The 26169-nt window shown below is 38.2% G+C and overlaps 1 protein-coding gene across 2 annotated transcripts; it reads right to left on the bottom strand.

Annotated features, from left to right (window-relative positions):
• Window positions 1-18496: 18496 nt before the first annotated feature.
• Window positions 18497-23957, bottom strand: LOC113294468 (putative disease resistance protein RGA3). 2 transcript variants are annotated; one of them, XM_026542857.1, is made up of 6 exons: window positions 23694-23957; window positions 23519-23588; window positions 22565-22789; window positions 19182-20850; window positions 18957-19059; window positions 18497-18840 (listed from the first exon to the last, which is right to left on the bottom strand). In XM_026542857.1, exons 3-4 carry the CDS (start codon window positions 22598-22600, stop codon window positions 19786-19788), a joined length of 1101 nt encoding a protein of 366 aa, XP_026398642.1. In that variant the 5' UTR covers window positions 22601-22789; window positions 23519-23588; window positions 23694-23957; the 3' UTR covers window positions 18497-18840; window positions 18957-19059; window positions 19182-19785. The 2 variants fall into 2 exon arrangements, with proteins under 2 accessions (XP_026398642.1, XP_026398641.1); XM_026542856.1 differs by having other exon boundaries at window positions 19182-22789.
• Between the last annotated feature and the right edge of the window lie 2212 nt (window positions 23958-26169).

Here is a 26169-nt window from a genome sequence, read left to right as displayed (position 1 = left end):
GGATGGCACAACTTGGAGTAAATTAGACTTGACATTCCACACCTTCCCAAACTTAGAATAGATTGGATTCCATCAGATGACTTGCTCTTGGTGTCCGGATACCAGAAGGGTAGTTGGTTAATAAATAAATAAAAATCTGTGGAAATACTAAGCCTAATTTGAACTTTTTAACCCCATTTTTAGCCTTTTTAAGCCATTTACACCCCGATAGACCATCCCAAAACCGTACAGAGATAACCAGAATCTAAAATAGGACCCTTTTTTTCCACATGTCTTGTTTTTAAGAGGTTCAATTTTGGCGGTTCATCTAGAACTACAGCTAAAATATACATTCACATTGATAACGTGCCGACCCATTTCGTGTCAATGCATTCACGTGTAATTAACTTAACTCTACGCTTTCTATTGTTCCTCTTCGTGCATGAAAAATGCATTATCAAAGCTAACATCAACGTTGTTGTGAATTGGAGTCAGTAAGCTAAATCTTCATTTTCGAGATTCTTTTCTTATATGCCGGTATAAATAGTTCAAATTCAATATCAAATTTGATTTTTAGGGTGTCTAACGTTGATGATAGAAAGCTTTGATATGTTGGAGAAAACTATAGATAGGAAGTCGTACTGAAATCTCTGTTGTAGTTAGAATTGACCAAAACCGGGGTAAGCTTTTTGCAGCAGAAGGCCCATTAAAAGAAACATCACTCAATATTGGGTCTTTAACAATTTCACCTTTGAAAGAAGATTTGTTACAATTTGGTAAAACATGAAAATGTGAAGAAGGAAAAACACAACAATTTGTTGGTGGATCACCCATAATCCATGTGACAAGAAAGGTAACGAGAATAAGACTGATTATAAGAGATTTTGCAAGTGCTTGTCTTGGAGCAAAAGATGAGTACTTTAATGGAAGAATGATTCGTGGAGCAGCTGGAATGTAGCAATAAGGAAAGTTCTTTAATATGCCATCTCAAACAGATATGATATGATATAGTTGTTTTTGAGTCAAACAATGAAGCCTTAATAAAGACTATTAATGATTTAATGAACACGATAGTTTTTTTTTTCTTTCCTGATAGGCTAAAGCCGGACCTAGACCCCTACCCAAATCTAGCCAGCTGGATTAGCCACACTGCTAGACCCAACACCGCCAAATCCCTCTATACAACTAATTTAAATTACAAACCTCTATGGTGGGGATCGAACCTATGACTTCCTCCTTATTGGAGTTGATGGGACACCACTGAACCATGCTCTTGGACCCAAACACGTTAGTTATTCATCGGAAAATCAAGAGATTATTATTTCGGGAAAAAAAATCAAGAGATTTTTCTCGATATTAAATTTTTGTTAGGGAGTTTGTGGATATGTGTTAACAGGTTTCGAAATAAATTTTGTTATAGGGGCGGCAAGTGTGATAGCAATGTCTTATTGATTAGGCGGTGTCCTATAGGGGTTGTAAATTGACTAGATTACCCTTTTCACCTTGAATGGACTAATTTACCCTTGTTTTTTTGGTTGAAAATACTGAATTGTCCTCCCCTATTTTTAACCTAATAGAAAAATCAAAACAGTTTTTTTTTCAACTTCAACTTCATCTTCTCTTCTCCACCTCTCCACCATTAAAAATGATTTTTCATCGTCCTCTTGATTAATCGCCAATTTGAAAAATTGATAATCGTTGATTGAAAACTATATTAGAGATGCAGAAGAAGAAGGTTGACGAAGATTGTAGCCGTTCTAATGAACCAAATCCTCCATCAGGTCAAGAAAATCAATTTGAAACTCCTCAACCGTCAAAATCAAGCACAATGACTTATTTGAGGTATGTTTCGAAAAACCCAGTTAGGGTTTAGTCTATTGTGTCTGATTTAAGTTAGTTTTGCATCAAAAATTAAGGTTTTGGATCGAAATTGAAACTGAAATTTGTGTGTTGCATGTGAGAGACGGTTGGTAATAACCCAGACACCAACCATAACTGTATATTTTGATGAACTTACGGTTGATAACTATCCAAATACGAACCGTAACTTCTAAGTTTTGAGAATTAGGTTCAGCTACGGTTGGTATCAAAACCTTAGTTAGGAACCGTAATTCCTTCTGTATGTTTCAAAGTTTTTTTATGGTTTATATTTGCATCTCACTTACGAACCGTAATTGTGTTACGGTTTGTAACTCAATTAAAGTTACCAACCGTATATCATCCTGTATGTTTTGTTTTTTCTATATTATTTGTTCTACGCTTAGTAAATCAATCAATTGTAATGCTTGTGTAGGAAACCTAATAGGGTGAAGAAAAAGAGAGGAAATGACTTAACCCCGATTGATCATAAGCCCACTCCTCGCGGTGACAAGCATTTCGGAGTAGATAATAGAGGTATATATCCACAAGAATGAGAAGAAGAAGAATAAGTTTGAAATCAAGTTGAGAGAACAACCTGTGGATGAATCTGGAGTTGAGTTAGAAGGAGTGGAACATAATGATCAAGAAGAGGTCGGAGTCGAAACTAACCGTGAAGGCAACGAAAATGAAATTTTTGCAGAGGAAGAAACTAATTATGATGAAGATGAAGAAGAAGAAGAATCTAAAGAAACCGATGATGATGGAGAGGAGGAAGAGGAATCAAATGAAGAAGAGGAGGAAGAGGAAGCAAATGATGAAGATGAGGAAGATGAAGAAAATGATGAAGAAAAGGAAGAGGAAGAAAATGATGAAGAGGGAGAAAATAACAAGAGAAAAGAGGTAGTTGTAGCTGCACCTCCAAGGCAAAAGAAAGAAAAGAAGCCGAGAAAGGTGCCCGCACCGAATGAGATGCATATTCCTAAAGGCAAAGAATTGTTGTTGCCACCGAAGAAGAATAAAAGACCTTGGGCGAGGACCCAGATAAGTCTTCAATCTTATTTGGTTATACCGGTTCCTGTTCCGCAAAAGTCTGTCAGACAAGGGTATGATTTTTGTTACTTTTCTTAAAACATTCATTACTTTGATACATTTTGTTTGTTTATTTCAGTTCACCGTAATATGCTTATATATTTTTGTATATTTGTTTTCTTAAGACAACGCAAGATGCATAAAGTTTCCGAAGCGTCAAAGGGCTAAACATTGGTCATTAAGTCAAGAATTGCTTCGGTTCGCAATCTAGTGGCTAGTACAAGACTAGGGCCTGAAATTCTTCATTTACAATCGGAGTATGATAGTTGATGAGTGCCAAATAATGTATATACTTATCCCTTTTTGTTGGCATTTAACTCATCTTTTGTGCAGTAATTCTACATTTTATCCCATATTCTGTATTTTCATTGTTTTCAAGAATAAATATTTTTCTTACTTAATTTTGCATTTTTAGGTAATAAATAAAGTTTGGATGAATAGCAGAGCGGAAAAGAGCAGAAAAGTAGTGAAAATCCGGGAGGAATTACACAAGGAAGCCGCGAAGAATGTTGTGCACAAGACCAAAAGGGTAGAAATGGGCTCAAGAAGGAAGAATTGTTCTTAAAGAAGATATGGGCTTGGCATACCCAAGGCCCAAAACCCTTACCCAAACCCATTTTCTATATCCATACCCGCCTCCATCCTCAGCCGTTAGATCGGATTCATTTCATCATCCAATGGTCGCTTCTTCATCGTTCATCAAAATCTGAAGTCCCTGCAAAACACCATAGTACCTAAATTCCAAGCCTTCAGATTAGATCACATTTAGATCCTACGGTCGCTTCTTTGCCTGCGCATCAAACCTCGATACTTCCGCTTAACACTACAACACCTAACTCCATCTAGTGTCGTCAATTTTGTTGTATCTCATAATCCAACGGTCGCCACATACCTCTCCATCGTAGCCGTTCGATTCAATCTATATGGGATCATCCAACGCTCTTTACTTGCTGTTCATCAAAACTCGCTACACCCGCTCAACACCCTAGCAATCGAACCCTATTACCCCAAAACAAACAGCCCCTAAACCATTCTTCTCTCGAGCTCTTCTTCCCCTTCTTCCCAAAAATTTGCAGAGCTCTGCAACTCCATCACCTCCACCATCTACACCTTCTTCTCGAACCACACCACCACCACAACCACCCGACAACACCTCAAACCCATCTCCCTAGCCTAGTTATTTTCCCCATCTCACAACCACTGAAACCCTAGGTTTTGGGGTGAGTAAAATAACTCGAGCTAGGGTTGCAGAGGCGTCAATTGAAGCATGAGAGAGGAGCAGGAAGGTCAGAAAAAGCATGGGTCGAGCACAGGGGAGACAAATTCAGAAATCAGTGAGTTTAATTTGGAATTTAAAAATTAGGGTTTGCAAAATTGGGGATTTTCAATTTAGGGTTTTGTTGTAAACTATAAAGAGGAACTGATGTAGGATGTTAAAAGTGTGCTTGGGTTAGCCGAGTCTCCCCCAATTTGGGATAATTTTTAGTTTTCAATTTCAATTTATGCTTGTTACTGTTTTAATTTAATGTTAATTTCTTGTTTGCATGTTGTTTTAATCCCACCGATAATTCCATGTTAATGTCTAATTTCAATTTCTTTTGATTTTCAACTTCAATTTCTTTATCAATTTCACTGTCTTATATACACTGTCCATGTTTAGTCTAATTTCTAGTTTCATGTTTAATTTGATGTTAATGCACTGCCCATGCTAGGTTGTTTTGTATCTGTTAATCCTCATTGTTTTGTCATTGTTATTGTTAATATAATCCCCTGTTTTGTTCACTGTTAGTGGTAGAAGTTTAGTTTAGAATCCATGGAAGTTGAGCTTATTGAGAAATGGGGGGAATTTAGTGTCCACTGTTGCTTGTGATTGACTGTGCTGTTAAAAGACAGTCAATTCTAGGAGCAAAACAGTGGACAAGCTTCTTCTCCTCCCATACCATTTGTATGTCTAGGATCTTTCCTTTTTATTTTTGTATCTTGTTCTTTCTTCACTCTTGGCCTTTCATAACTGTTTTGTGCCCTGTTCTTCCTTTGCCTTTGGCCCTTGGCCATTGCCTTTCTTTTGTCACTGTCACTGCCACACCATCACTGCCTTTGGCCATTGGCCACTGTTTTTCTTCATTTTCCACTGTCCATTTTTCCTATATCAATTTTCACTGTTCTTGGCTTAGTGCCACCATTACTTCACTGCCATCTCTTCTTTTCTCCTTGCCTTGCTATTCAGCTGCCTTGGCCACTCCCCTGCAACCTTGCTGCTGCTGCTACTTTCCTTCCTCTTGCTACTGCTGCTGCTACTTCTTCTCCTGTTGCTGCTCCCAGCTCCTGTTGCCTTCACTTCTCCAGCCTTGCTGTGCTCCTGCCAGGCCCAGCCTTGTTTGCTGCTACTGCTCCAAACCCAGTTCAATAAAGCCCAGTTCATTCTTAGGGAATAAGGTCAAAACCCAACCTCAATTAAAAGCCCAGTGCACTTCAAGGGCCAAGCCTAGTGCACTTCAAGACCAACTGAGCCCAAGCTCAGTTCACTTCATTATCAAACAAGCCTATAATCCAAAGGTACCCTAAGCCCAAAGCCCAAAAGGCTTCATAGTTAACCAACAACAAATTAGAGCCCAAAATAGCTAGAGAACTCCAAACACACCCAGTCTCTGTGGATCGACCCGTACTTGCACGAGCTACAACTGACGACCGTGAACTTGCGGTATTACTGTAGGCCCGTTTCATTTCGCTTCAATTTTATATGCTTTCCCGGGCCCACCAAGTTTTTGGCGCCGCTGCCGGGGACTCGGGTTGTTTTCTCTAGTAGTTTTATTAGCTATTTTGCATTTCACTTCATCGCACTTGCATCTGCATCTGCTTCACTTCATTTGCTGTTGGACCTGCTGTTCTGAACCTGTTTTCCTCTGTTGGGACGCCACCAAGGAAAAGAACCAAAGCCCAACTGGGTTTTTGCAACAATATCAGATCAGCTGGGCTGTGCTAAAAAGGTAACCCATTTAAGAGAACCCGAATTGTGGACTTCCAATTTTTAATTGTGGGCTTGTAATATTAAAGCCAATTTTTGGGCTTTTTATTTTCTGTTGGGTTTGTAATTAATTTTTGTGGGCTTGTTTGTTTAATTTGTGGGCTTGTATTTAATTTTTGTGAGCTTGTTTAATTTGGACTTGTATTTTATATTCTGGGTTTTTAAACCCAGCTGAGCTTGTAACCGATCACGCTAGGTTAACTCGTTAGTGGGCCGAGTACCCAAATTCTAGGCCGAGATTTTGGACTCAGTTTCACCAAACGTTTTCAAACCAGCTGAGCCAAAGCAAACACAAAACCAACAGTGGGCTTGCTCCCATTCAAAAACCAAATTTTATTTTCTTTTTTAAAAAAAAAAAAAAAAATTTACTTTTCTCCCATTCAAAAACCAAATTTTACTTTCTCCCATTTTTACAACCAAATTTTTTCTTCTTTATCCCATTAAAACCAAACTTGCTCCCAAAATTTTAAAAAACCAAAAAAATGTCTCCCACCAAAACCAAATTTTTCCCAAAAATCCAAACCCTTTAAAAACCAAATTTTGGGCTTTTTAACATAGTTACTTAGCTTTTGAGCCAATCATGTCTAAATTTTGGCCTGCTTCGGGGAGTGGAAACAAAACACTTAGAGAACTTGCTTACGGGCCAAATTCACATTGTGATCCTCCCCCATTCCATGATGTCAATAGTTATAGGAATTATAATGGACATTTTCAAAGTCCCGAGCCTCAATACATGAACCCTAATGACTATTCATACATGCATCATTCATCGCAACGTGAAAATGAACATTCTGCTAGAGCCTCACTCACACAATCATCACTTATGGATCAAATAGAAGCTCGAATCACAGCTTTAGAAATGCAATCACATGAGGAATCTGTCACATCTAATTTTCTTAGGCAACCTGAAATCTATGCATGTTCCGCATGTGGTAGTTTAGACCACCCTGTTGAGAATTGTCATATTTTGCATAATTTTAGGCAATCTAGAGAAAATCCAAGGTATGAAATGCCCATAAATTGTGAGAATGGTAGTCATTGGGACCATAATCAATCCTTTGAGGGTTGCGATCAATCTTTTATAAACCCTAATGACCATGCACACATGTACCAATCACCACAATTTGAACATGAAGAATTTTGTACTCCCATGAATTTAGACTCCACCACAGAAGCTTTCAGACTCAGTGAGCAAAACTTCGATAGATCTACATCACGAATTCATGCATATTTAGATCAGATTTTGCTTCACCTACAAAAGGAGGAAATTCATGAGGAAATGTATGTTGTCCCTAATGAAGTGTCTAGTCCCATTCATGTAAATAATGTTGAATATGAACCTAATTTAGAGGAACATGAATCGACTAATGACACCACCACTGTTAATGAGGACCAATATGCATGCTACCATGATGATGATTATGATGATATGTTAGAAGAACATGAAAATATTGTGGAACCTGTTGGTTCAAAAACATATGGCTTCTCGCCCTCGACCTTCATGCATGTTGTTCTTTCTAATACTCATTGTAATTCATATGATTTTGACATTGACATGGGATTCGTTCAATTATTCTGTGAAGATGAGCATGACTTAGGAATAGTTGAATCTTCTGTAGACACTAATATGCATGAAAATATATTTGATGTGTCTGATTCTCTACCTAGGTCACATTGTGATATTTCTCCTGATTTGCCGATGCATGAGAATGAATCTGTTGATGATGTTGATGACTCTGATTGTGATCTTGCCAATTTGTTTGATGATTGTGAGCATATTGTGACCCTTTTAGAAGACTTAGGAGATGTTGATGTGATTAATAATGATGTGCCTATCTTCCTACATAAGTCACAATCTGATGACCTTCCACCCAACCTAGATTTGGTTTGTACCCATATTGTCAAACCGACTTTTCTGAGAGTCCCTAATCTAGGTTTGGAACTGTGTGCTTCCCAAGTCCTCTTGGACTATTTTGCTTCTAAGTATAATACATCTGAGGAACCACAGTTGGAATTAGCATGTTTGCCCGTCCCTAGCACAGTTCATTTCGAGCTAGACCTTGTGCATGATGAACCCCCCAAACTGCGCGATTTTGTTTTCAAAATTATATCTTCTGTAAAATCCAGGTTTGGGGGTAGCTCATTTTGTTTCACAGCTTCACTTGCATGCCTACCATATTATTATTGTGTGAAGCTGTTGAAACCTCTACACTTTGTCTTTTGGGTTGATCCTCAACTCTTTAGATTGTTAGTGTATGGTGAATTTTTGTATATAATCCAGTAGATAAAATTTCTTAAAAACCCTTTTGTTCCTTTTGTATATATTTTGCTAATCCAATATGATCTCGGCTGACATATGTTGGATTCTTGCCTTGAATAACGGAGTTCTAATATTGCTTTCGCCGAAATCGGGTATTCTCTTTCCTTTTTCTCTACTCAACATGATCCTCTTCATATGTTGTATTATAATTTTGTTCATATTTTGAAACATTGAGGACAATGTTTAGTTTAGGTTTGGGGGTATAGAGTAGATACCACGATAATATGCCATAATTGAAAATAAAACTCAATCTTTTTGAAAAAATTGAAAAATTCCAAAAAAAAATTGAAAAATCAAAATAAAAAATTAAAAAATTAAAAAATCATAAAAATGGAGCTCATTTACCTTGAAATGTTGACTCTTGTGCAAATATGTAATTATTAGGAGTCTTAGTCTAGATATTTAGGCACCCTGATTCTAGCACAATTCACATAGTGATAAGAAATTTGCACGCGCACGATCTACCAATACATGTATGGCCTCGATCTTCAAGGTGTTTGATAGGAAGTCACGATTGCCAATCACTTTAGAATACTGAACGAAACTTGACTAGCTTGTTCTTTGGTTGGTTGGGATAGAAGGTGGAGGTTACATTAAGAAAGACAACCATCGAATTTAACTGGGTGCATCAAAAAGGGCTACCTCTTGCAAAGTGTCATGTAATTTTTTGTTTTTTGTTTTGTATCAAAAGAGCTACCATATGTAAAAATCAATTTCAAGTTCTTCAAAAAAAAAAAAAAAAACGATGTATATTCAGAAAAAAAAATAAAAAATAAAAAAAAAATCAAGTATTTATCAATTCCATCCTCTCTTGTTCCAAAAATAAAAGAGAGTAGTCAATGTAAATAAGAGTCATGTAAAGAGTCATCTTTTGTTTTATTGTAATAAGCAAGGAAGGGTGTATGCCATTGATGTACAACGCGAGTAATTGTGAAATACCTCCAACTCATTCACAATTCTCGTAAAGTCCGGACAGCTAGCTAGATTTCGACCTTGGTTCTTAGCCTGAGAAACTATCTCTTGGTGATTAGTAGTCATAACATCCGATCTTTCTTTACACATGTGTAGATACACTTTACACTCTTATCACATGTCTTTATTTGTTATCAGTGCTAGGATTGTGCCTTCGATAGCTAGATTGACATCTCCATTTTTGCTGTGAGCTTAACTGACTTGCACATGTCACATTTGATGGAATCTGAGCTTATATTTTGACCTAGAACTTTGTAGGTACGTTCTAAGCAAACCTTCACGAGACTTCAACTCGTCCACTAGGGACACTTAGTGGTTTAAAAGGCTTAGTGCATACGCTAAATGCATTCGAGAGACCAGCGACAGTGGTATAGGTAGGATTTCCTTAGTTTTGTTTTACTTGAGGACAAGTAAAATTCAGGTTTGGGGGTATTTGATGAGTGCCAAATAATGTATATATTTATCCCTTTTTGTTGGCATTTAACTCATCTTTTGTGCAGTAATTCTACATTTTATCCTATATTCTGTATTTTCATTGTTTTCAAGAATAAATATTTTTCTTACTTAATTTTGCATTTTTAGGTAATAAATAAAGTTTGGATGAATAGCAGAGCGGAAAAGAGCAGAAAAGTAGTGAAAAGCCGGGAGGAATTACACAAGGAAGCCGCGAAGAATGTTGTGCACAAGACCAAAAGGGTAGAAATGGGCTCAAGAAGGAAGAATTGTTCTTAAAGAAGATATGGGCTTGGCATACCCAAGGCCCAAAACCCTTACCCAAACCCATTTTCTATATCCATACCCGCCTCCATCCTCAGCCGTTAGATCAGATCCATTTCATCATCCAATGGTCGCTTCTTCATCGTTCATCAAAATCTGAAGTCCCTGCAAAACACCATAGTACCTAAATTCCAAGCCTTCAGATTAGATCACATTTAGATCCTACGGTCGCTTCTTTGCCTGCGCATCAAACCTCGATACTTCCGCTTAACACTACAACACCTAACTCCATCTGGTGTCGTCAATTTTGTTGTATCTCATAATCCAACGGTCGCCACATACCTCTCCATCGTAGCCGTTCGATTCAATCTATATGGGATCATCCAACGCTCTTTACTTGCTGTTCATCAAAACTCGCTACACCCGCTCAACACCCTAGCAACCGAACCCTATTACCCCAAAACAAACAGCCCCTAAACCATTCTTCTCTCGAGCTCTTCTTCCCCTTCTTCCCAAAAATTTGCAGAGCTCTGCAACTCCATCACCTCCACCAGCTACACCTTCTTCTCGAACCACACCACCACCACAACCACCCGACAACACCTCAAACCCATCTCCCTAGCCTAGTTATTTTCCCCATCTCACAACCACTGAAACCCTAGGTTTTGGAGTGAGTAAAATAACTCGAGATAGGGTTGCAGAGGCGTCAATTGAAGCATGAGAGAGGAGCAGGAAGGTCAGAAAAAGCATGGGTCGAGCACAGGGGAGACAAATTCAGAAATCAGTGAGTTTAATTTGGAATTTAAAAATTAGGGTTTGCAAAATTGGGGATTTTCAATTTAGGGTTTTGTTGTAAACTATAAATAGGAACTGATGTAGGATGTTAAAAGTGTGCTTGGGTTAGCCGAGTCTCCCCCAATTTGGGATAATTTTTAGTTTAATTTTAATTTTAGTTTTCAATTTTAATTTCAATTTCAATTTATGCTTGTTACTGTTTTAATTTAATGTTAATTTCTTGTTTGCATGTTGTTTTAATCCCACTGATAATTCCATGCTAATGTCTAATTTCAATTTCTTTTGATTTTCAACTTCAATTTCTTCATCAATTTCACTGTCTTATATACACTGTCCATGTTTAGTCTAATTTCTAGTTTCATGTTTAATTTGATGTTAATGCACTGCCCATGCTAGGTTGTTTTGTATCTGTTAATCCTCATTGTTTTGTCATTGTTAGTGTTAATATAATCCCCTGTTTTGTTCACTGTTAGTGGTAGAAGTTTAGTTTAGAATCCATGGAAGTTGAGCTCATTGAGAAATGGGGGGAATTTAGTATCCACTGTTGCTTGTGATTGACTGTGCTGTTAAAAGACAGTCAATTCTAGGAGCAAAACAGTGGACAAGCTTCTTCTCCTCCCATTCCATTTGTATGTCTAGGATCTTGCCTTTTTATTTTTGTATCTTGTTCTTTCTTCACTCTTGGCCTTTCATAACTGTTTTGTGCCCTGTTCTTCCTTTGCCTTTGGCCCTTGGCCATTGCCTTTCTTTTGTCACCATCACTGCCTTTGGCCATTGGCCACTGTTTTTATTCATTTTCCACTGTCCATTTTTCCTATATCAATTTTCACTGTTCTTGGCTTAGTGCCACCATTACTTCACTGCCATCTCTTCTTTTCTCCTTGCCTTGCTACTCAGCTGCCTTGGCTACTGCCCTGCAACCCTGCTGCTGCTGCTGCTTTCCTTCCTCTTGCTACTGCTGCTGCTACTTCTTTTCCTGTTGCTGCTCCCAGCTCCTGTTGCCTTCACTTCTCCAGCCTTGCTGTGCTCCTGCCAGGCCCAGCCTTGTTTGCTGCTACTGCTCCAAACCCAGTTCAATGAAGCCCAGTTCATTCTTAGGGAATAAGGTCAAAACCCAAACTCAATTAAAAGCCCAGTGCACTTCAAGGGCCAAGCCTAGTGCACTTCAAGACCAACTGAGCCCAAGCTCAGTTCACTTCATTATCAAGCAAGCCTATAATCCAAAGGTACCCTAAGCCCAAAGCCCAAAAGGCTTCATAGTTAACCAACAACAAATTAGAGCCCAAAATAGCTAGAGAACTCCAAACACACCCAGTCTCTGTGGATCGACCCGTACTTGCACGAGCTACAACTGACGACCGTGCACTTGCGGTACTACTGTAGGCCCGTTTCATTTCGCTTCAATTTTATACGCTTTCCCGGGCCCACCAATAGTGTTGTGGTATCTGCCTTCAGGGAACGATAGTGTCTTGAAACCGACACGTTTCATCTTCCATTTGGAGAGATGATAATAACACCGTACGATGTGAAGCAAATTACTGACCTTGAAGTTGAAGGACAATCTGTGTTTGAAGGTTTCGACAAAAACATGTCTTGGAATGACCTTTACATCCTTGTTCAAGAAACACTTGGGTGGGAGAAAAATGAAACTGAGATGGAGTTTTATTTGGCTGGTGGTTATGACCCTTCTGAACCACATAAACCAAAAATCATAAAAAAGCTATTGTTGAAGAATTTGAGGACCAAGTTTGAAGGAACATCAGCAAAGGAAAGGGCAGGTGAGGTGATGGATGAAACAAGTGTTAGGCGTACAGCCACAGCGTATTTGTTGTATTCTCTTGGGACCGTATTCTTTCCCGATAAATTGGAAAATAGGATGAATGTTCATTACCTACAACTGTTGAAGAATTTGGACAACATCAAAAAGTATTCGTGGGCCACTGCAACCCCTGCGTATTTACTTGACAGCCTAAGAAAGGCCTCCAGGGTTGGAGCTACTGAAATTGCCGGGAATGTTGCGCTTCTAATGGTAAGTTTGGTTACATTTTTCTTAGTTTGTTATATTTTTAGTCATGTGCCAATTGTTTATACTTAATTTATTTTTTAGGCATGGGTTTATGACCACTTTCCGAGCCTGAGACCTCCTACTGAATGGGAAGAACATGATTATGGCCCTACGGGAAAGAAGTTCAAGTTCACTGGCAGACAACTAAGGAACAAAGAGGAGAATCTCATTAACATGAGGGATCAAATAGATGCTTTCACTGATGAAGATGTTATCTTTGAGCCTTATTTGAGGATTGAAAATGGAGTTGATGTTCGTAGGTTCACATAGACCGCAGGCTACAACGAACCATTGTATCATCCCACAGGTTACGTTATGACCAATCCTCGTCGAACTCTATGCCAAATTGGTCATATTCAACAAAGGGTTATCAAAGAAAACTTCAAATTATCCAAGCAAGGATCCGAGACAAAAGGACACACCATTGTAATCAACTATAGCCCAACTCCAACGGTTGAAATTTGGAACAACCGCCATCAAGAAACATACCAACTCGCATCGGGAGAGGAAATTCCTTGTAACAACACGAAAGAAGCCGCTGATGATTACATGTCTTGATATTCTCATTTTGGTAATTCATACGTGATCAATAATGATCCGGAGGCCCAGCCATATATTCAAGAGGTTATTGCTCAAAGGACGGCGGTCGGCGAGACTAAAGAGAAAAAAGGTCTATTTGGTTTGACTTGGAAGAAGCTATATTTCATGTCGGTACGTAATTTTGTTATCCTCATGACTTTGGATTTGAAGATTAATGATTATTATGAAATAATCTCTTAACACTGTTTTTGATATGTGAACAGAAAGAGCGAGGACAAGCTTTGGAAAATAGCATGACTTCATGCATCCGTCGTAATTGTGTGATTAAACCTACTCAACAAAAGATCTTGCAAGAGCAAATAAGGAACATGCATAATCCAAACATGGCAGAATTATACGAGGAGTCGGTCAAGGAAGAAAGAGGCTTAAAGAGGAGCGGAAACTCTCTTGGAGGTGCGAGTAGTAGCCGTCGTTAACCTTCACCTAGCAGCGAAGAGACAAATGATGAAGAGGAGGTGCACGGTGTGGGCACTAGCCAAAGAGGTGTCGCGGTCGCGGTAGTCGTGGTGGTCGTCGTGATGGTCCTAAAACTCGTGGTGGTGGTAGCACCAACAAAAGGGGTCGTGGTGGCCGCCATGCTTAGTTATGGATTTATCTTAGTTGTGTGTGGTTAGTTATGAATTTCGACTTATGGATATTATGACAAACTAATAATTGTGTGTTAGTTATAGATATTAGCTTATGGAATTTAACTTATGAACTTATTTGTTTTAGTTATGGATTTGAACTTATGGATATTATCTATGAATTTGAAGTTATTTGTTTGTGACAGTTTTTGTTTGACAATTTTAAGTTACAGAGCCAATTCCGGTTAGTAACTAATTTTTGTTACGAACCGTAAATAACACTGAAACCAATATTTTTCACAAACTTTAGTTACGGCTCGTAACTAATTATCGAGATCAACCGTATCTTAAGTTACGGTTCGTAACTCTTTCACCTTAACCAACCGTAAAAAACTCCGGAACTTATAGTTTTGGGATCTCACCAATTACGGTTCGTAAGTATTTATGTAACCAACCGTAACTCTGTATTTTTTCTTTTTGGCAGAGTTACGGTTTGTAACCTACGCGGGTAATCAACCGTAACTCTGGAATACAGTTTTCTTCAGAGTTACAGTTTGTAACTTCTAAACAGTTTTCAACCGTAACTATGGAATTCAAATTTCTTCAAAGTTACGGTTCATTTGTTGATTATAGTTACCAGCCGTAACTCAACTTTTCCCACAAAAAAATAACTGTTTGCACTGACATGTCATTGTGCAATTTGAAAATATAGCCGTTGAAACCTTCAACAACTTCATTTTCAAAAAATAGATCCGTTATTTAAGAATTTATATATATATATATATATGCTTATCCTCCTTGCTAGAAGTTACACCTCCACATGAATCGTCTCTTACATTAAACTAGATTATGGCTCCAAACTCTGAATTCACTTTGGAAGAAGATTTATGTATTTGCCGCAACTTTGTTCTATGCTATCCAAAAAGAGGAGAAAAACGACGTCGATGTGGTTTTGTGAGTACAAGTTATTTGAGAACTCTTTCTGAAAACTTTTGTTCCGAAACAGGTAACCCTAATCACCGCGATGGAATTATGTTGTATGTTCGATATGGAACTATTCGGGATAACGTTCAAGAATTTATGGCATTGGTTCGTATTATGGGTCAAATAAGATTTAGGGGTGAAACTGACACTGAAGTTTTAGAGAGCTATATTCAAGAATGGAGACGATGGAAAAGGTCGAATTTTCAATACTTACCTCATTTCAACATCCTTAAAGACTTCTATCGCACTCCTAGACCCGGTTATTAGTATCCTTTTAAGTCGCATGAATGAATGAGTTGTAATGTCATTTATATTTGTAATGGTTTAATGGTTGTAGTGTTGGTTTAGTAATAAACATGGTTTAATGGTTTTAAATTACTTATAATTGCTTTGTATTTGGTGTCAGGATCATTTACGGTTGGTAACGGTATTATCGAGACCAACAGTAAATGACAATGACAGTTAAAATTTGTTTCTGAAGCTAGTTACGGTTGGTAATTGAATCTAGTTACCAGCCGTACATAATCCTGAAACCTTGCCTCATATGGATACTAGCTCAACATACTTGGATTTGATATATATTAATTGAACAAAATACTTCATTCATAACGTGAATCAACTAGATATGAAATTGTCACTTTTAATCATATCACATTTAGTAAAAATACCAAAATACAAAATATAAAATGTATTTCTCCAAGACTTTAAAACATTTAAGCATCCTCTTCATCATCGGTCATAACTATGAATTGCTTCGGCATAGATAACATTATGGCCTTCCATAATTCAATCCTTTTCTCAAATCGATTGCACCAAGTCTTGGGGAGTTCACCGTCACAACCAAATTTCCTCCACAATGAAGGTAATGGGATTCCTTCATGCAATCAGAGGCCGATGTAATGATTTAATTCCACGTACCCCATGACAACTGTTTTTGTTATTGACAAATCTTCGTCAAAAGGTATTCTTGTTGGTGCAAATGTATGGCTCATGCCTCTGGAGATTAAATGAATGACGCAATTGAATGCGTTGGCGAGTAGTTGGCCACATATAGGCATGTGCATCCAATATTGTCTCGTCAAACATATATTGCCGGTTAACCGCCTTTCCGTTTCCACGAAGCTCTCATTTAACACCTCACTGGTTTCGTTTCTTTAAACTCTCATCATCGGCTTATAGAAATCGCGGTAACAACGTAGTTCCATTAAGCATTTTTTCCTTATGTAAGTAACTTGGTCACAACCCCACCCTTTCGCGTCTTCAAAGGGTCCAAGTTGATCCACGAAGACGTGGTAACCACATTTCCCATCACCATGAACATCCTCCGTGGCCTTGATATAACCACGAATATAGTCGGGGAAAAAACGAAGATAATATTCATAGAGAATGTAATCGTTCTGGCTATATCAACCATTCTCGTCTCCAGGTGGTGGTTTAGGCACTCCTTTTAGATGAATCGTCTCCTTCTCACCACTTGACGGATTTTTTTCAACCATCGGACTCTTTCCATTGTTCCTTGCTAATTGTTTAACACCAACTTTACCAAAAAGCCTTTTTATTGAACTATCTTGGGAGGAAACCTCGGGACCGACATTGGAACCTTTACCTTTAAATCCATCATCTTTTTTTCCACTTTATTTGCAACCATTTCCTTTAACTATAACTTTGTTTCTTTGTAGTTCTTTGGAGCGAAATACCGGACCATTTCCTTTAACATCAATTTTGCTTGTTGCACTTTCTTGAGTAGGAAGCTCGATACATTTTTGTTGTACATTTCGACGGCTTGATTCTCCTTTATCCGCTTGACCTCTTTTTCGTTTCTTTCTACCTTGAACATCATCGTCGTCCATCTCATCCTCCGCTTCATATTCCTTTCTCAACCATTCATAACCAGAAGGATCTCTTTTCTTTGATTCTTCCGCCAATTCCCTTGCTTTTTTTATTTCGTACGTACCTCTTTGTTTTGGTAGGAGGCCTCCCCTTACTCTTCCCCTTTGGTGATTCCTTGATATCATACCTAAATTGTGGATATACGAAATCTCTCAAGTTACTCAACCATATTTGCCTTTGCCCTTGGCTTAGTGTAGCATATTTCTCGGCTAGAGCTTTTCCAATCTCGGTATCGGCAAACGTTCCTCCAAATTGTTGATCAAAAATTGTTTCACGGAATGTTAATTGTTGCCAAAAGGGACCAACATCTTGAATCGGGATCACTTTTTTTTTCTTCTCCTCTAAACTTTTTTTTTATTATAAATCTAAAAATCTGATTTTAGAGTTATTATAAGTGAAAATTAATTATCAACACTAATCTTGATTATCAACACTAAGCTTGATTATGAACACTAATCTTGATTATCAACAATAAGGGTTAATTAGTCATTTCCAGATCTTTTTTTATAAGGGGCACTTGAATTACTCATGTAATGACCCTTTTTTGTCTTATTAGCTTGCCGTCACTTTAATGGAACTTGACGCCCCTATAACAAGATTGATTTATTAGCTAAAAGAAACTAAGAGCAATGAAGTCTCTTTTGAATACAAAAACAAAAATGATTGGTGCATCGTGTGAGAGGAGATTGGGGCCCACTCATGCCCCATTTCCTATCCCGATGTTGAGAAGGATTGGACTGTCCGATTCCCTCTCGGTGTACAAGCTCGGTAAGTCTATCACGGCCGATGCGGAAATGCTAGATTGATTTCGGCTTTCCCACCGAAGAATGCACCGATTGAAACAAACAACAGGGACCCACTTCTACCGCACACATCCAAATGTTCCGAGCAGCTCCTAAAGTCCGTCTGATCCTCCTTTGAAGATATTTCGGGACAAAAATCCTCTAGCACTAAAAGAAACACATCGGTATGCTGAGAGGCAGCTCCTATATGCCGTCCGATTTTCCTCAGGAGAATTTCGGGACAAAAACTTTATCTCCCCCACATTTTTATTTGTACTTCCTCAAACGTTAAAATCTGCTTACTGTATTTTCATCATGTCAATTCTATGTTTGGGTTCTGAAATTCAGGGCTAGCACTACATGTTCTCCATTCTGGAAAATTCTATGTTGGATTAGACCGGAACGAAAGAAACTGTGAAATGGTAAGTTCACAATCAGCTGAACTCTCCATTCCTCTTGGCAGTTGCTAGATTTTGAATTGTCCGGGCATTTTGAATACGGGATTAGAAGAAGCAATACAGCATACTGCTGCTATTTCAAAGGTAACAGGGTCTTTGACGATGTTGGTTCGGTCAGGGAGTTGAGAAGAAATTGACTGATAAGGTAAACCATGACAGAGACCAAGCTAAAGTTTAATTCTGAGCACAACATACACTTCAACAAAGCAAAGGCAAGCAAACCAAATAAGTCCAGCACATGTGATCCCATTGATCAATTCAAACTCCAAGTTTAATTAGCTAGCTGCATCAGAAGATTCTTAACGACAGAGCTGTAACTAACACATGAGAATTTTCATTTTGTACAACAAATGCACAACGAAAAAAGTTATGATTATGGTATTTGGCAGAAGAAAATTCCCACAAGTTTTATCTGCACATCAAAGTTCTTGCAGTAATTAAAGAAGTTATTGGCCATTTCTGACAAAAAGAATAACAAAAAAAAAAAACGAATAAGACTTCAGCCCCATGAGCATCACTATGGTGACTGCCATCCAAGCTATGTTGGCACCAATCATTTGCAAAGGCAAAAAGAAGACGGAAAAATGTCCCAGAAAAAATTACCCAAGTGATCACTGAACTCTTGGATGCCATCTGCAAACAGACGGCTGAGAATCCCAAATAAGGCATCACCACTGATCTGTGTAAAGTTTCAAAAACCTTCTTGGTTCTCTTCTTCCAGCCCCTTCCATTTTCCTTCTGGTTCATCAATAAAACTCTATGTTCAGTTCCAGACGAAGAGTAACTCTAGTCTATTACGAGAATAAGTTAGACATATATTAATATCGTAAAAAATCCTTGTATAAACTAATCACCCATCTATTGCCGCCATCCAGTTTCTTAGTCTCCATTTGAATGTATATGTGATGATCAACCGATACTCGAAACTTAGAGGCTATTCAGAAATCCACATTATACCTACAATTGCAGTGTCATCGAAAGATAAATTTCCAAACCAAGAAGCTGTTTAGAAAGCAGTAAAACTCCAATTAATCTTGGTAACAAAATCAAGACAATGATATAAAGAAGAGAGAAGGGACCTGTTTTCGATACGTAATGATTCATCAGCTGGATTTTCTGGATGCTCATATTTGCTTTGAATAAAATCAAACCACAACTCTTCAAGCAAGATAAGAGTCTTCAGATCGTAGTTTATTGACTCTTCCAGTTTGTGGCACCTCAATATCATCAACTCACGGAGATTTTTCAGTGATCGTAAATCCGGGAGTAATGTTAAAATAGGACAACTCATCAAAGTTAATGAGCAGAGAGAATCGCTTCTATTGTTGGAGTTGGAGTTGATATAAGGAGCGGGGAGAAATGCTTCCTCCTCCTCCTCCTCCTCCTCCTCATCATCATCATCATCATCATCATCACCACCATTCCTGTTGTAGTTGTTGTAATCAACATCTTCAAGAAAACCTCTAAACTTATAGCAATGCTTGATACATAGTTCTTGAAGATTTGGAGTAATGCTTCGGAGTAGTACCCCCAAAGGGATATATATTAGCTCTTGATTTTTCCGTATAGAAATGGATATGAGAGATGTCAGCCTTCCAGCAGCAAAGATTGAAGTTACCGCCTTGTTATTGGTGTCATCTAATATCAATTCCTTGAGAAAAGGAAATGATTTTGGTGTGGTTCTCAGATTTGGGCAATACTCGATTTGTAGCTTTTCAAGGGAAGGGAATGAACTATAAATTGGAAGAGAGCAACCCACTCTTCTAGTCTTGGCATATGTTGGATCTTCAAATGAATCAACGAAGGGAATAATGATATTTCAGGAGCATTTTTAGTACTAGAATTACTACTGCTGCTGCCGATTCTTTCTTCTTTTTCTTCATGCTCGTAGTAAAACTCTTCACCCAAAGACTTCACTGAATTCATAGAATCAATCAGAAGAACCTTAAGACATGGGAGAATTCCCAGCGCTGGTAGTTTCTCACATCTATAACAAACCGAAAGTTCTAGTTTCACTAAATTAGGAAGGCAATTGTATAAACCCATCCATTTCGGAAGCTTTAATCCCGGAAAATCATGTATTTTAAACTCTCTTAGATTAATGTGAGGTTCGAGACCCTCCAACACCTCATCAAGCGTCATTTCATCGTCACTGTCATCATCATACACCATTTCACCGTCATCATCTTTGTAAGTGGATTGCCAATCTAAACACAAACCATGAAGATTCATCTTATCTTTTAACTTAGCTTTCTTCGCGTCAATGCCATCTCTCACAAACTCCAGATTGAGAATCTTTAATACTTGTAGAGAATTCAAGTTGGCTAATTTTTCAATCCCACTACCACCACCGCTAGAAGAGATGGTGTCTCTGTTTTTCTCCACATAGAAAATTAATGATTCAAGGCATGTTAGAGTTTCTATACCTCTAGGCATTTCATTCCTTTTCCTACCAAAATATTTGAGAAATCTCAATTTTGGCCAACTTTTTATTTCTTTGGGAATGGCACACTTATTTCCGAAATCTATTATCTCCAAACTGCAAAGGTTGCTGATGCATGACTCAGGTAATACTTTGATCATAGTGTCTGACAAATCCAGGCACCTTAGTCGTGTCAATGCTCCAACTTCTTTAGGTAGAACTTCTAAATTTTCACAGCATTTGAGATTCAACTCTCTAAAATCTTTCAAAGACCCAATATTTCCAGGTAAGGCTACTAATCTACCGCAACAATGTAGATTTACTGTCTGCAAATCAGTAAGCTTGACAATAGAATCAGGTAGCTTTTCAACATCCGAATACGAGAGATTTAGTTGTCTTAATAGCTTCAGAGACCCGATGTCTACAAGAATCATTCTAACATTTTTGCATCCTTGAAGCACTAATGTTTGCAAATTGTAAAGTTTATTGATAGACACATCATGTCCTTCATCAAAACTACAATAAGCCAGGTCAAAGTACCTCAAATGCTTATGCTTAAAAATTGAAGAAATGTCTAGTTTATGCCGACCGAGAAAATAAACTACCCGCAGATTCTTGCAACAAAGTAAATGTTCTCTCAAATGATCATTTTGAAGCGAAAAAACAGACCTAAATTTTTTGTTTGTTTTCCAGACTTTTGAAAATGTTTTTGATGTTTGTTCTTCTAAAACTAACTGCAAACGGCGATATTCAGAGATAGATTCCATTTCATTGGAATTCACAATCTTGATATCATGAACGCCATTGACACTCTGGGCAAGATCATGTGATATCATGCATCTTGCATGTTTTGATGTCGCCCAACTGATTCTTTCTGACATTTTGGAAAAACGAATTGGCCAGTAAACAATGGAAATAATTGTTGCCAACATCTTCTAGTGATATTCGATTTTCACCATGAGTTGGATGAAGGAACCCTTCAGCCATCCATAGGCGAATCAAAGTTTTCCTCTTAATCCTCAAATCCTTGGGGAATAAAGAGCAATAGGAAAAACAAAGTTTCAAATGCAAGGGCAATTTATCATAACTTAATTTTAGTATAGACATGATTTTAGTTCTCGCATCTATTGTCTTCAAACTATCGTTGTCTAGGAGTAACATCCAGTCATTCCTGGTTTTATGCAAGCGCATAAGACTGCCAAGAATATTCGCAGCAAGTGGTAACCCACCACATCTACTAGCTATTGCCTCTCCTATTTTTGTCATACTTGGAGTCTCGAATGCGCCACCGGGAGAATATGCTCTGTTTTTTATAATAGACCAGCATTCGTTCACGGATAAGCACTTTAGACTGTAAGGTGGAATTATACCCCTAACAATGGACCCAACTATGTTGTTACGCGTTGTTACTAAGATTTTGCTCCCATGAGCACCCACACCGAGCAGATCCTTAAGCTTTTCCCAGTCTTCTGCATTCTCGTTCCACAGATCATCTAGGACTAGCATATATCTTTTTCCCTTCAGATTTTCTTGAAGCATACCAGCCAAAACACTCACATTTGATATATCAGGACACTTTTTATCTGTGATAGACTCAATGATATTTTTTACGATTTTGAAGATATCAAAATCGTCAGATACACAAACCCAAGCCCTAACTTCAAAGTGTTTCTTTAAGGAGTCATCTTGGTAGACCAGCTGAGCAAGCGCGGTCTTCCCAAGTCCCCCCATACCCAGAATAGATATGGCAGAAACATTTTCTTCTCGACTAGAATTTACACGTGATTTGTCGAAGTTCATTAGCATCTTTAGTATGGCTGTTTTATCACTCTCTCTTCCTACAATTTTTTCATCTACAAAGTGAAAAGTTTGACGGTATAGCTGCTCATTCATTAGATCAGCATCAAGATCAGATGTTTGCAACTGAAACTTGACCATGGTACTTGAAATTTCATCTAATTTTTTGTTAATAGATTTAATTTCATTAACCATCTTAATAGGGAAGGCAAGAGTGCTGGAGGATGAAAAGAAGTTTAGTACCTGATCTCTTTTGCGGTGTATCTCAGATCGACGCATAGCTTCATAGTTGAACTCGTCCAGAATGTCATCAGCATCATATGCAACATCTCTGAGCCATCTTAACCAAAGTCGAACGGAGGCGTCATTTGCTTGTTTGTTCTCAGCATCAGAAGTTACAGCCGCAATCGTCTCCAAGGTGCTTTTAAGCTTCTTCAGCTCATCTTGAACACCCCACGCCTCATCAATCTGGCCACGAACAATAGAACCCAAATTTTTCAATAAACTTGTTGCGCCAGTAACAATAATTTCTTCCAATGCTGCCATAACTTTTTATTTTTTGATTAAGGTAATATGAGAAAAAGTTAAGTAACAAACTGATAATTGAGGAAATTCAGTAATCAGAGAAAAGAGCAAAGAACCAGAATGTTATAAAATCTCAGATTTGTGTTGAATTAAAGACTAGGTTGTTTGAGCCACGAAGATATCCGTTTATTAAAACTTGAAATAAAATAAAAATGCAGTTGTTTGCTTAAGCGCAATAAAATCTGATTGAATCTAACCAAGCACAGAAAAGTCTTACTACAGCTGTAGAGATAAGTTTAAAGATATAATTCATTATACCTATTGGAATCAGAACATAAAAAACATTTTATTAGGTACAGAGTGTCGCAGTTGACAATTAATGCCACATACATTGCTGAGGATGTGTTTTTTCTGTGTCACAGAGCCATGTGCAATTAATAGTAGTTTCGACATCGGAGGGTGGAATCCAGTAGTTTCTCCTAAGCAATCACCTATCTACTATTGCAAACTTCTTTGATAAATGCAGTGTTGTGAGTCCAACTTTCGACCAACTAATTCATATTTTTGTGACCAAATTAAGGAGATACACACAAAGAGTTAACTTGAATTGACATGAATGCATTTCGGGTTCGTGTTGTTTGAGAGTATTAGCAAATATGTCAAGAGGATTACCCGGGACCAAATCCCCTGCGATAGGCGCCTTCAGTCCATTGATGCATTGCCCAAATTTTTGTTATCAACCCTGAATGTGTACACAGATTACAGAAAAAGGTCAGGGATTCTGCTGCGTATTTATGAAAACAAACAAATCCCACCATAAAAAATTCTGCTCCGTTCTAACTCTTACCCGTTGAAGGATTAAATTCTGTAAGCAGCATGAAATTAGGTAAGAGAAGGAAACGCTCGATTAGGAGTTTCATCGAACAACTCGCAGGCAGCTGTAGAAGATATTTTTTAGAGAGAAAGTAAATACATATTTTGGGGATTCAATCGGGCACTTTCTGGAATTACAATTCAAATGGGTTTAATTTGAGTGTAAGTAAAATCATTAGGTAAAGTATAAATACCCAGCAACGATCCCCATACAGAAGATTAAAGAGGGAGAAGAAAGAGTAAGAGAGACGTTAGAGACCGTTCGGAGTCGGGCCTTCTCAGCCAGGCTTTATTGAAGAAAGGTTCCGAGAAGCAGACATTTCTCCTTTTAGGTGGCCCTACAAATTCTAGTGGGTCCGTGAGTCAGACAGTAGGCATATTTGGGTTGAGAAGGGGCAGAAGTCAAAACAAATGGCTTTAGGGTGTTTGAATACCGGAATAGAAGTGGTTTAGGGAAAAAATATTTTGCGTCACAAAAGGTTGACTTTATGTTTTAGTAATCCCATTTAAGTCGAAAAGCTATCTTGGGACGTGTATCAGAATCTGGCGAGATTGGGGTATACCCAGATTTATATGGACATAGTGTCTTATTAAGGGGAGATCAAATATGGGTGTAATTACGATACTACCCTTACCCTATATAATTCTAATTAGCCTAAATCAGTTTTATTCTTTTCATTCCATCTTCTTCTTCTTTTCTTCTTCTCCTCCACAACCATACCGGCTCTCCATCCTCCCACCATCAAAACTCGTCGATTAATTCGTCGTAATCGTCGATTCAAAGACTCCGATTAATCTTCAAGAGCCACCACGGCCGAAACCTAGTCGTATGAAAGACGCTAATAGAAAACCCAATGAGTATAACCCTAGAATTGCAAGTTTGGTTCAAAAGAAAGTGAAGAAAAAAAAACGGTTGAAGAAGAAGAAGAAATTGAAATCGCTCAAACAGAAGAGATGGTGCGATTAAGAAAGTAAGGGCCTACTTAAACTCACTCCAGTACTTCAATTTCATGTTTGCATGTCAAATTAGGTCAGAAAAATCGAATCTTTGAATTTGCAGTTATTTAGCCGGCAAGATGTTTGTTTCACGACCTTGCCGACTTTTCATATTTAGGGTTGGCCGGCATGCTATTAGGTTGAAGATCTTGCCGGCTGTTTAGTAACTGTAACTGCTACTTGCAGGGTCGGAAAGGTATTCAACCTAGGACCCTGTCGGCGGCATTTTTTTTTGTTAGCCGGGTTGGTTATAAATTTTTACCTTGCCGGATGTATTTCAAGTTTTTTGCGCCTCCTGATGCCTTGAATTTTAAAATTCGGAATGGTATTTGGATAAAACCATGCAGGCTGTTTATTAGCCGGCAATGTGTGGGTAATTGACCATGCCGGCTGTTTATTAGCTGGCAATGTGTGGGTAATGGACCTTGCCGACTGGTTTTGTGGAAAATCCTTGTATCTACTGTGTTCATATTTGTTATAAACCGACAGGTTATGTGAATAATACCCTGCCGGCTGCTTTTTAGCCGACATGCATTATTTAGTATACCCTTCCGACTATTGTGTAGCCGGCGAGGTTATATTTGTCGACCCTGCCGACTTATAATTTTTTTTCTTAATTGTTCTTGTTCAGGTTGCAAAAGGCAAAGAACAAAGCTATGAAAGTTCCTAGTCCTCCTTCAAGACCTCCTCGTGTTGGTGAAAAACTCTTGACTTCAACAAATCGAGGGGCATACGTTGTGCCGGGAACGCTCAAGATCCGTGTACCGAATGATTCTGAACCACCATCGGAACCCAGTGATTCAAACGATACTCCAGATGAAGACCAATCAATTCCATCTGGTAGAAGAGGTGATGATGATGATGTTGATGAAAGAACTCCGGCTACTGGAGGAGATAAAAATGATGATGATGATGGTGATCAGGACATGCCTAATGTTGGAGGAGGTAATAATGATGATGATGACGATGATGATGATGATGGTAATGGAGATAAAGATAAGGATATCGAAAAAGAAATTGTTGAAGAGGCAGTGAAACAAGAAGAAGAAGACGGAGAACAAACTCTAGCTATTATTCAACAAACCCAAGCTTCAACTTCAACTGGACAGGAAGACCGAAGAGGGTTATCACTAAACCAGCTGATTCCCACATGCCTCCCCGTCACTTGATGGTTAAACTGAAACCAGGTGAGACTCCAAAGGGCACCCCAAAAGATGGTGGAAATGTTCTTTTTGGATACAAAGACTCATGGGCATGTGCGATCCATAATACTATCCTAAGTAATCTCAATACGTCTTTGTTTTATATTCAAGTGTGTATCTATCTTAAATTTGCGTCGAGTGTTTGTATTTCTTTTCATTTTGTTTTTTTGGTATTTAAGATCACAAGCATGCCATCCGTTTCATGAGGCGCAAAGCTTCATATTCAGTGACTAAGAATTGGGATCTTGAGGA

The sequence above is a fragment of the Papaver somniferum genome, chromosome 7, assembly GCF_003573695.1.
Source record: "Papaver somniferum cultivar HN1 chromosome 7, ASM357369v1, whole genome shotgun sequence".
Taxonomy (NCBI): domain Eukaryota; kingdom Viridiplantae; phylum Streptophyta; class Magnoliopsida; order Ranunculales; family Papaveraceae; genus Papaver; species Papaver somniferum.
This window is presented reverse-complemented; position numbering and strand designations above follow the sequence as displayed.